At 60.4% G+C, this 11,352-nt stretch overlaps 1 protein-coding gene across 1 annotated transcript; it reads right to left on the bottom strand.

The window, feature by feature from the left end:
• Positions 1-1,849: 1,849 nt before the first annotated feature.
• Positions 1,850-6,268, bottom strand: LOC309592434 (uncharacterized protein C4orf54; the record flags this gene model as incomplete). Its single annotated transcript, XM_082315780.1, has 1 exon — positions 1,850-6,268. The coding sequence occupies one exon, from the start codon at positions 6,266-6,268 to the stop codon at positions 1,850-1,852; it is 4,419 nt and encodes a 1,472-aa protein (XP_082171906.1).
• Positions 6,269-11,352: the final 5,084 nt, after the last annotated feature.

Here is an 11,352-nt window from a genome sequence, read left to right as displayed (position 1 = left end):
GAAAGAGCAATTTGCCGAGAGCGTCATCCACGGCAGTGACACGCCAGGCACTGTAGGCAAGCTAGCTGCGTGACCTGGCAGGATAACCCCCCGCAAAACGAGGGGCGAATCACACCAGGACTTACGATGGGTTTCACTTTTAAAGAGTGAAATAAGATCGAGAAGCTGGGGCTTTTCACGTAAATAGTTGCTCTAAGATAGAAATACCCTTTCAAAAAACAGCGAGTGTCTAAACTGAAGTCTCACAAATAACTGATTCCTTGTGCTAGCAGGCTGAATCTGGCCTATAGACCAAATGGGAAAATGAAATAGCTTTTGCCATTTTATCTAGATACTCTATCAAGACTTTACTGACAAGATCAACTCAAGTAGCATGGCAGAGCTCAACTTAAATTGGTACTTTGCCTGTCCTGAGTGACCCCAAAAAGGCAACGAAAACAACTTAATTTATATCCAGGATAAAAGAATGGTATTTCAGAGACAAAATATTTACAAGCAGATAAGAAGTAAACGTATAAAGCATTTCAGTCAGCTTTCATTCAACAAATAATCTACTATATTGTAGTAGATTATGCAAATTAAAAGAACTACGGAAGCAAAAAAAGATAACGCAAACACTGGAAGAAAAAATTTACCCTCTAGCACGTGGCCAAACAAAACTCAGTGCAAACTGATGAAAAACCCAAACCTCCAACTGCCGCCGCCGTTTCTCTTCGCCTCCTGATATACACCAAGAACAAACTCTGTGAGTCTTCGGTAAGCCATGAAAAAACTTTGGTAGCTCTGCCCAATGCTGCGCTTGATAAAGATGAGCCGTGTGTTTTAATGCAAGAGGCAAAAGGAAGAGCGACACCCATCCTGAAGGCACTTTCTTAACGTTTCAGGTATTTTAAAAGGAAACGGCATCGTTCCTTGGTTATTTTGCGCAAGACATCCTGCACCCTGGTTTCGACGCATGCTGTACGCGCAGTCCCGTGCCCTCCTCCTTGCTCCAGACCAGACACTCAGCGCTCCCACATGCGCATCCCCGAATTTGGAGGCCGGCCCTGGGTTACAGCCCTAGGTAACCAGACACTGGTGGGACTGTGGTGGGCCAAGCTTGGAGTAGCCGTGTGAAATCGTGATTTGTAGCGGTGCCCGCGGGCTCCGCCGGAGCCCTCCTGCAGCGCAGGCAGCTGCGGGCGCGCCTGCCCCTGCCGGCAGCCCCATGGCACCGGGGGAGCACAGCATGGTCTACCCCACGTATCCCGCTCCCTCGTCACGCTAACAAGAAGGACCCGAAATAAGGGTTTGCCTCCATCAGACCCCTCTCCTGCTCTTCCCGAGGATGGGGAGAAGCAGGGGGGCAGGGCAGAGAGACGGGCGCTCTCCTCCGCTTGGGAGGAAGAGGCGAGAGGTGAGGAATTGGGGATGCGCTGCCGAGGCAGAGGGGTCGTTTCATGGCTTGCAAGGTGGGTCCAGAGGAGGTGCCCAGCAGCACTCCCCTCACCGGGAGCAAGGGGACCCCACTGAGACGGGGCCCCCCAGGCACGGGGCTGCGCAAATACGGGCAGCGTGACGAGCAGCTATGGTGTGCTTCTACAGAAACTGCCTCCGGGCCAAAAAAAAGGGGGTATTGACCTGCTCCGAGGGATACCGAACTGCACTGACGGGCATACGTAACCTTTGCGCTTCTATCTTATGCCTGTATTTTAAGCCCTGGTGAGGGCCCACCTGCAGACCCCAGGCCCATTACCTGCCTCGAGGAGAAGCTGTGGCACAGCTCTCATTTGGCAGGTAACCCGGTCAGCCCTTAACCATCACTGGGGACCGCCATGCCTAACGGCCTGCACCCACTCACCCGCGCTCTTCACCGGTGCTCCACCACGAAGCGCATGGTGGTGCCATCGAAGGAAGGCGGCGCGACGATCCGCGGGCCGGTGGCTGGCGCTGTGATGCTGATGACCGGCTTCGCCTCGGCTGCCCCGCGCCGCGGCGGTGGCAGGCCCTTGCCGGTAGCCACGTAGTAGGGGCTCTCGGTGAAAGCCGCCTCTGCCGCCGCCGGGCTGCCGGGCTCGGCCGGGGCGCTGGCATCGCTGCCCGGGTGGGACAGCGGGCGCGGCAGGGCGCCGGCAGGCAGCATGGCGGCGGCGGGCAGGAGGCCGGGGTAGAGCATGTACGTGGTGCCATAGGCCCCGGCGTTGAGGGCCAGAGGCGAGAGGGGCAGCGGGACGGGGGCGACGGCCGGCTGCTGGGGCACCGGCACCTCCACGTACTGCCCGGTCTCGGGGTCGAAGAGGCGCCGCTTGAGGGGCTGCTGCACCGGCGTGTCCACCAGGTAGTACTGCCCGGTGCTCACGTCCAGCAGCACCTTGCGCTGCGTCTGCGGGAAGGGCTCGGCCGCCGTCGCCGCGGCGGGCACGGAGGGCGAGAAGCAGAGCAGCGGCGGCGGCGCGGCGCCGGGCAGGGCGGCGAAGGGCAGCGGCGGGCGGTAGAGGGCGGCGGGCGGCGGCTCGGCGGGCGGCGCGGCGGCGGCGGGGGGCTCCTCGGCGGGCGGGGGCGCGGGCGGGGGCCCGGGGCTGCCGGGGCGCTTGGCGGTGCCGAAGGGCTGCAGGCTGCAGAGCGCCGCCGCCGCCGCCGCCGCCGACACCGGGCTGGGGCGGACGCCGCCGCCCGCCCCCGACACCGGCACCGGGGAGGGCGGGGAGCCGGGCTCGGCGGCCGCCTTCAGCGGCAGGGCCAGGTAGTTCCCGCAGTCCGGGCCGCGCTCCGCCTCGCCGCCGCCCGCGGGCAGCCGCGGGGAGCGCGGCGCCGCCTGGCCCCGCAGGCCGCCCTCGGCGGGGGGCTTGCCCGGCGCGGGGGCTGCGGCTCCGGCCCCTCCGGCTCCCCGGAGGGTGAGGAGGGCGCGGGGGGCGGCGGGGGGCTCGGCGCGGGGGGGCGGCGGGCCGCGCTGCCGCTGCCGGGCCAGGCTCTCGAAGGCGGCCGCCTTGGCCGAGACCTTGTCGGCGGCGTTGTTGGAGGGGCGGCGGGGCAGCCGCTCGCCGCCCGGCCCCTTGCCCGACGGCTCCTCCGCCTTATCCGCCGGCGGCGGGGGGGGAGCGGCGGCGGCGGGGGTCGGCCGGGGCCCGGCGCCCCGCTCCTGGCTGGCGATGAGGGAGAGGACGTGGCTGTCGGTGATGGGCAGCGGGTCGCTCTTGCGCTTCCACTCGCGCTTGTTGAAGCTGTACAGCTCCTCCATGCTCCGCACCGCCGCCGTCAGCTTCTCCAGCGCGTTTTGCACCGGCGCCGCTTTGCCCTCCTCCCGCGGGTCCTCCTCCGGCCCCCGGCCCCTCTCGGCGGCGGGCGGCGGCGGGGGCTGGTGCCGCCAGGGCGCGGCGGACTTGGAGACGATCTTCAGCACGGCCGGCTGGCGGGGGTCGCTCTTGTTGGGGGCGATGGTGGCCACCGGCAGCCTCCCCGAGGTGCGGTGCACCAGGACGGTGCCCTCCGGGGGGCAGGCCGGCGCCCTGCCCGCCGCCTTGGCCCCCGCCTCGGTGGGCTTGGCGCTGGCCTGGCCGACCGTCTGGCAGGTGATGACCACGGGGGAGAGGGACCTGGGGACGCCGGCGATGACCAGCTGCTGCCGGGGTTTCTGCTCCGGGCCGCCCTGGTCGGAGGCGACGCTGCCCTTGTCGCTGCTGTTGTCCCCGGAGTCGCAGCTGTAGGAGCTTTTGATGAGCTTCCGCACGTCCCGCACCTGGTGGAGGGGCCCCTGGGCTCGGTGCTTGCCCTCCCTCACGTCGCGCACCAGGAACTGCGGCACCTTGTCGGGGCCGTCGCCGGCCTTGGGCGGCTTGGGCTGCTGGCCCCTGCCCTCCTCCGGCGGCCGGCCCGCGATCTGCGGCGTCAGCAGCTGGGCGATGCTGAAGGCGGCGTCCCGGGGCTGCTGCAGGCTGCCCAGGCTGATCTTGATCTCGGGGGCTTTGGGCTTGGCAGCGAGGGGCGAGGAGGCGGCGGCGGCGGCGGAGCACTTGGTCGCCCGCTTGCCGGGCTCCTTCTCCCGGGGCGTGTGCTGGATGGCGGGGACAAACAGGCGGGACATCTTGGTGGACTTGCCGGCGGAGATCTCGCCCAGGTCGGCCCGCCAGTCGTGCCTGGGGGAGAGCTTCAGCTTGCCGACGGGCGCCCTCTCCTCCTTCCTCTCCGCCTCCCGCTCCTTCCAGGACCTGAAGGCGCTGTTCTGGCTGCGGAGGAAGGTGGCCTTGATGGCCTCCGAGGCGCTGCGCTTCACCTCGCACAGCTCCTCGGGCAGCGCTCGGTCCAGGCTGCGGCTCCCCTCGCGGGGCGTCGACGCCTTGGAGGCCGGCGACCGGCCGCCGCCGCCGCCGCCCTCGCCCGCCTCCTCCGCCGCGGCCGCGGCGCAGTCCGAGCCGCCCTCCGAGTGCCGGGAGCTCTGCCGCTGCACGCCGCCCTCCCGCTGCCGCTCCCGGCCGCCGCCGGCGGGCTCGGGCTCCCGGCCGGCGCTCAGCCCGGTGTAGGAGGTGTCGGTGATCTCGCCCCGCTCCATCTTGAACTCGTGCTCCAGCTGCATCTTCTTGGAGATGACGTTTTTCAGGAGGCTGGAGGCGAACTTGGACTTCTTGCTGGACGCCCCCCCGCCGCCCTCCGCCGCCGCCGCCGGCGGCTCCCCGCCGCCCGCCTCGGGGGGCGGCCCGGCCTCGGGGCCATCGCCGAGGTCCAGCAGGGTCACCACCCGCGGGCCCGCCCGCAGCCGCCGCGGCGCCTCGACGTGGGCGATCTCCCCGTCGAGCTTGCTGACCACGAACTCGAGGGCTTTGGTCTGCGACCGGCCGGAGCGCAGCAGGCTGGGCTCGGCTCTCGGCCCCAGGCTGCCGCACTTGAGGTCCAGGTAGGTGGACCAGCGGTTGATGCCCAGGGCATTGTCGGGCAGGGAGGCGGAGGAGGCGCGGGAGCCGGGGCGCAGGGTGTCGAAGTAGGGGTACGCCAGGCTGCGGAACGCCCTGGCCGTCAGGTTTCGCACTTCTTTGTCGGCATCGTCCAGCTCGCTGACGGCGCTGGAGGCGCCGCTGGAGTGCTCCCCGGCCCGCCCGGCCCCGCACCGCGTCTGCAGCCGCGCCGGGACGGCGATGAATTTTTTCGCGTGGTCGCGGACCGCGTCCGCTTTTAAACTCGCGTTGCGTTCAGGAGCCGCGGGGACGCGGAGGCTCATGTCGCTTTCATGCTTGGCAGCGTAAATACTGTTTTGCTTTCCGCGCACGTTGCTAGACTCATTTATAGCCCGGGAAGCGGCTTTGATTGATAGGAGAAGCTGGGCGGCCGGGCTCCCGGCGGGGCGGCCGGGCTGCTTGGACCGGCTCTCCCCCGAGCTGGCGCGCTTCTCCCCGCCGGGGGTGTCGTGTTCGGAGGTAAGGCTGACGATCTCGGTGCTGCTGGTGTTGTCGATGCTGTCCGTCTGGTTGTTGGGGTCGCTGGTGGTCGTGCTGAGGTAGCAGCTATTCTCCTCCTCCTCCTCCTCCGTCGGCGTGTCCCCCGGGGTCTCGTCGCTGCCGAAGGAGGCGTAGTCCACGAAGGAGTAGATCACGTTGTTGTCCTCGAAGTCCCAGCGGGCGGCCAGCCCCGCGTCGAAGTCCATGTCGTGGTCCACCTCGCTCAGCTGGATCTCCTGCGTGCTGATATAGTGCGCCTCGTCGCGGCTGCCGCCGGGGGGGATGCCCGGGGGGGCGCCGGGGGGGGCCGCCTTGCGCCCCGCGCCCTCGTCTTCCTCGCTTTCGTAGCCGAAGGAGGACGAGGAGGTTTTGCCCTCCGCCGACACCGGGTCGCCCATTGCGGGAAAGCCGCCCGCCTTGGTCACCGGCGAAGGGCAGGAGGAGGAGGAGGACTCCGGGCAGCCCCCCGCCTCCGGCCGCCCGCCGCTCCCCGCCGCCCCCCCGGAGCCGGGGCCGGAGTCAGCGCCGCATCCCGCCGCGCCCGGGGAAGGCGGGCGATCTCGCCCGCGGTCCGAGGATGCTGGCCCTGCCGCCCCGCCGCTCGCCGAGCAGCCAGCATCCCCGGTCCGGCCGGCTCCGCTTGCCGGGGCGGCACCGGCCGCTCGCTCCGCGCCGCCGGCCGGGCCCAGCTCGGGGGGCTGGCGGCTTTCCTCCGGCCCCCGCGGCGAGCCGCGGATCTCCACGTACGACGCCGCCGCCGCCTCCTCCTCCTCGGTGGCCGCCTCCGGGCTGGGGCCCCGTCCCGCCGCCGCGCCCTCGGGGCCGGCCGTGGGGCCGGCGGGCGGCTGCCCGGGCGCGTCCATGCCGGGGCCGTCGGGGCGCGGCAGTGGCCCGAGGGGGCGGGCAGGCACGTGCCGGCGGGGACGGGGGGGCAGCGCGCGGGCCGCCCACCCCCTGCCCTCCCCTCCCCTCCTCCGCCCGGCTCCTGGCCCGGCCGGGCATCACCGCCGGGGGGCGGAGGGGTCGGGCCGGGCCCGGCTCCCCCCGCGCCGGGCCCGGCTCCCCCCGCGCCGCGCCGCAGGCAGCCGCCGGGCAGCGGGGGCCCGCTTGGTCGCCCGGGGTGGGGGTGGCCGGTCGCCCGGCGGGGGGGACCCCGGGACGGGCTCGGGTCGCTCCGGGTTTTTCCGAGATGGGCGTCACTTGGCCGCTCCCCGGCGCCGACTATACATAGAGCCGGCGTCACTTACGCCGGTTGAACAAAATCCTATTTTAAACGTCTGCGTTTGCCGGGATAAAAGCGCCCGGCCGCCCCGCGGGCGGGGGGAGCCGGCCCTGCCTGCAGGGATGCTGCGGCCGCCCGGGCGGCTCCCAGGGCACCGGCTGAGCGCACAGGCTCGCCTGCACCAAACGCACCCTCGTCCCGCACGCAGCAGCGGCTGAACAGCTTTTTTCTTCCTTAAACTTCCCCCCTGAACCCCGTCTCCCCACTCGCAGGAGGTGCGTTGCAGAGGGGCAGCCCGTGGATGCCGGCCCAGCCCTGCACCTTCGCAGCGGCCCGGAGAGCCACCGACCAGGGGACCTGAGCTGCCTTTTTCCAGGAAACACCGTTCTAGACATAACCAGCACCTAGGACCTATTACCAGGTATTTCTATGGCACGCCTGACCTTTGGTGGCTGAGGGCTTTACTGAGCAGTCCCCAAGATGACACGCCAAAAATCACTCCAGAGCCATGGAAGGAAAAGGCAAGCTGAAGAGGAGAAATGGAGGAAAGTGAGCAACGTTGAGGAGCAGCCCTCGGGTATACAATCCAGATAACAGCCTAAATTCACAGCTTAACACTTAAAACAAATAAGCCCCTGCGTGCTTGGGTGAGCAAGCTGGCGTTGGGCTGGTAACATCGGACACGAGGGTTGTGGAAAGCGCCAAAGCAAGTACCAGGATCCATGCCCCTACAGCTGCGCGCACAGGCATGGGGGGCACGGTGTGTGCCACTCCCAGGGATGCCACAGGGATGCAGGGGCCCGAGAGGTGAAGCGGAGGCCATCCCAGACCTCTCTCCAGCACTGTCCACGTTAAAACAAGGGTTTCCCAGTGCTCCCAGCTCCGAGGTGGCCCCCGCTCCTCACCATACCCCATAGCTCTGCTGCCATCTGCCCCACGAGGTTACAGTGTTCCCACTGCCTCTGGGAAAAGTGGCCTCCCTCCCTTACTGAGCCCGAGCAGCAGCTTGTGAGGGTCCCTGCAGCAATGGCAGGTTTCATATCCCAGTTCAGCTAAGAGTTTCTTTTCTTCCTGGGGGAGAACAAGTGAGATGGCTCCAGCTCTTAGTACCCTACATAGGTTTGCAGTAGTTTCTTTGGCTGCAGAGTGACAGTGTGAAAACTGTTGCTAAAGCACCAGGTGATATTTGAACAGAAAGACACATCATTTGAACAGAAAGACACATCCTCCAAAACTTGGAGGGTTTGGAGCAAGTCCGGTCATGCGTGGTGAGGCTCTCCCCATGCAGCAGGGATAACGGGTTCCCACCCCTGCTGAGGCTGTCCTACCCCCAGCGTGCTTTTAATGAGAGGCTGGGCACCAGCTCTCAGGAGTACTAGGGCTACCCAGCCTTAATCTTTTCTTAGCCCAGGTTCGCGTAGCTTCATCTCCCCGTGTACACACGACGACTGTGCAGTCCTCCATGGAGCTATGGTAAATGGTATCAGCATTCCCTAAACACAACTTCACCAGGCTTTGTGTCATCTTTCCCCCCCCCCCCATTTTAGACTTGCCCCTCTGTCCCAAGCATCCATAACAAAAACATGACATTACTAGAGAAAGACGATATTTTTAGCACCTTATTAAAGAGAGCTTCGTTTCAACTGGCAGTGGGACAAGACTAGATCCTCAAATACAGTCCTTTCCAAATGCTTGGGGTGCGGAGGGATGTTAGGTTTTAAACCCCGATCATTCGTTGCACTTAGGTAGCACGTGGGCAGCAGCAGCAGCATCTCTGCCTCCTGCTCTGCCGCTCCTCTACCAGACGCGGCCTCTCAACCAAGGTCTCCACCCCACATCCTCACTGCCCTCACCCTCTGATCCCCTAAACCAGGGTCTCAGGTGTCAGTCTCTCACACCTTACTTTCCTCTCCAGTATTTGGGTTTCCCACATCAAGAATATACAATAAATCGGATCTTTGCTCCCAAAACCTGCACAATTAAAAGTGGTGGCGTTTTTTTTAAGTTCTAACAGTTGGTCATACACTCCTGCCAAGATCCCCAGGCAAGATCCCCACCAAAATGAGCATCGAAACTTGACTCTTTATTTATCTGTTTCCACAGTCTAGTTTCCAGCTATGGTCCAGAGATGTTTTTTCTGCTGTTTTCCTTTGGTGATATCTTGAACTGAGTCTACTCAATCTTGCAAAACCAGGCGATGACTCTCACAACTGAGGCTGAGACCATAATGGAGCGCTCATACATGTATGTTTATAACATATCTATGTCTCCACCACAGGGAATTTATGCCCCCGATGACAAAAATACATACATAAAATCCACACCTGTTATTCCCCACTTTCAGTTATGGCTAGCCCTGGAGGCCTGCGTGCCTTAGGCAGTCAAATCAGTCTATTTCCCATGGCACTAAGAGGTTGCTACGGTGTACAGAGCCACCCGAATCCTAATGCCCTTTGAAAAAAGTGAATCTGTAACATCCAGCTTAGGTGCTCTAATCACTGTATGCATGTTAGAGGAGGGGGGAAAAATGAGAAGGATTTCCTCCTCTTTTTTTTTTTGTATCAGAAATTTCTGCACTGACGTGGTGCCAGCCCCTCAGAGATGCTTTGCTGCGAGTCTGGCCCTGAGCAAAGTGTAAAATTCCAAGGGGTTTAGGCTTAATTCCTTCTCCTCAGCCTTTCCTCTTAGCTACCTTAGTGTCGGCTTTTGTAGAGCCTGTTTCAGAGGTGCCTAATAACCCCTGTGCATCGTATCCAAAGCTTGGGCGCACGGCTTGAACCCCGGGACTGACTCCCCAGGACTGCTCCCCTGCAGGGCTGCCTTACAAAGGATCAAAAGTTCTTCCAACAGCTTTGCGAAGGTGTGGATGGGGTTTTTTTTACAAGTTTTTCTATATCTATTACAGTTGCCAGACAAACCCTACAGCAAGCAAATGTAAAGTGATGGACTGTTTGCTCCCAATCAAAAGTACACAGGGAAGCTGTGGCTCCATCACGCCTTCTTGCAAGTAGTAATTTCTCAGTCTGTGCTGGCAAGGCATCTCCATTGATTAATAATCAGACCAATGTGACTTTACTTAAAAATGTTGGATATCAGTAACTAATGCATGTCATCCTTATGATCCTAGCAAGACTCATTGAGTTGAGGCATTCATTAACACCAGTTACTCTTTTGTGTTTTCCACCTTTAAATCTCTCTCACTCACTAAAGCTACCAGTGTCTACCAATGACATCCAAATCTGTCATGAAGTGTTAGTGAAGCTGTCCTGACAACCACACAAAATCTGTGTGTTTAATGCCTTTCGTAACATAATAGGTACTCTACTTTTAAGCTCTTGCTGTTAAAAATAACACCACACACTGTTTAGCCACGTTCTGCCCTTTGCTAATATAAGGTTAGATCAGACAGGTAAAGGTAATGGGAAAAATTCAGATAGGCTGAATTATCCATGCACCTTAAAATACGTCACTCATGGAAGTAGCAGGGAAGTGGGATTTAAAAGGGATTTGAGAAGAAGCACTTGAAAGCAGAATAAAGACTTAAGGATGAGGTTAGGGAGACTGCAACTATTCTCTGCATAGGAGACCATGCAGAAGAAGGCATAGGGGTTTTTCCCTTTAACTGAGACATGGACAGAAAAGTGAACAGCTGGTGGAGGAATAGCAGGACGGGAAGGATTTAATTAAGCTTTCTCTGACTAGGGAAAGGGAAAATATTAATTTTCTAATTAAGAAACGTTAATACCACATTACACACTTTAGTTCTTACAGTGTTGAGTCACAGTTTTTAAAAACTGAAGTAGGAATAAAAATCACAAAGAAGTTAATAAAATCAGGCCGATACAGAAGGAAAATCAAAATATTATTTGCACAGAGAAGACAGACGCCATTCCAGTAACTAAGATGACCTGCAGGAGAGGTTATGCTTCTTGCGTGGAACGAAATGATGGCTTTCACAGAAAATAAGGAAACAGTAGAAGGATTCTGCTGCATTCTGTGCACACAGCAAAAGACTTCATTTTGTTATAGGTTCAGAGAGAGATGAAGAATGATACAGTCATAGGAAGAAGCTTTAATTTTGGCTGATTAGTCCCTTTTGAATAGTATTTGAATACTGCTGGATTCGATTTTTCTCTCAGTAGTTTTTTGATAACATTGCACATTGTCAAAGTGAGCCTTGTGGTAGACATCGTCTTTGAAATCAAAGCAAAGAAATACTTGGCTAGAGTTTAGATGTGTATGTTAAGGAGAAAGGAAAATTGAAAACAGCACCCTGATTTGCCCCCAGGACTAGTACCCGAGAAGGAGGGAGGAAAAGCTACTTTGGGAAAGGAGACGGGGACTCATGGTTTAGCAATAAACAGTGAAGCCGAGCACACATTATAAATCTCCAAATGCTACCGGATATATTGAAAGGAAATACAATACCCACACATGCGCTTTGGTATGGAAACTTTCTAACAAACCCAAGTGGAAATAAAATGAGATTTTTGTAGCTTGCACTGAGATGGTGTCTCTTCTGGGATTTAGCAAGGGCCTGGCTGACAAAGTACTGAGTCCTAAGTAAAACCCAACACCTGGATGGGTCAATCCCTTCTCACACAGAGAAGACTACGCCAGCCGAGGGGATCTTTCCTTTTCCATCCTGAGCCTGTTGGAGAGATTGAGGGGCTCTTCTAAACACTCAGCCTGCAAATGTAAACCATATGTGGGCTCCTTCCTGGC

The sequence above is a fragment of the Platalea leucorodia genome, assembly GCF_965183815.1.
Source record: "Platalea leucorodia genome assembly, chromosome: 6".
Lineage (NCBI taxonomy): Eukaryota > Metazoa > Chordata > Aves > Pelecaniformes > Threskiornithidae > Platalea > Platalea leucorodia.
This window is presented reverse-complemented; position numbering and strand designations above follow the sequence as displayed.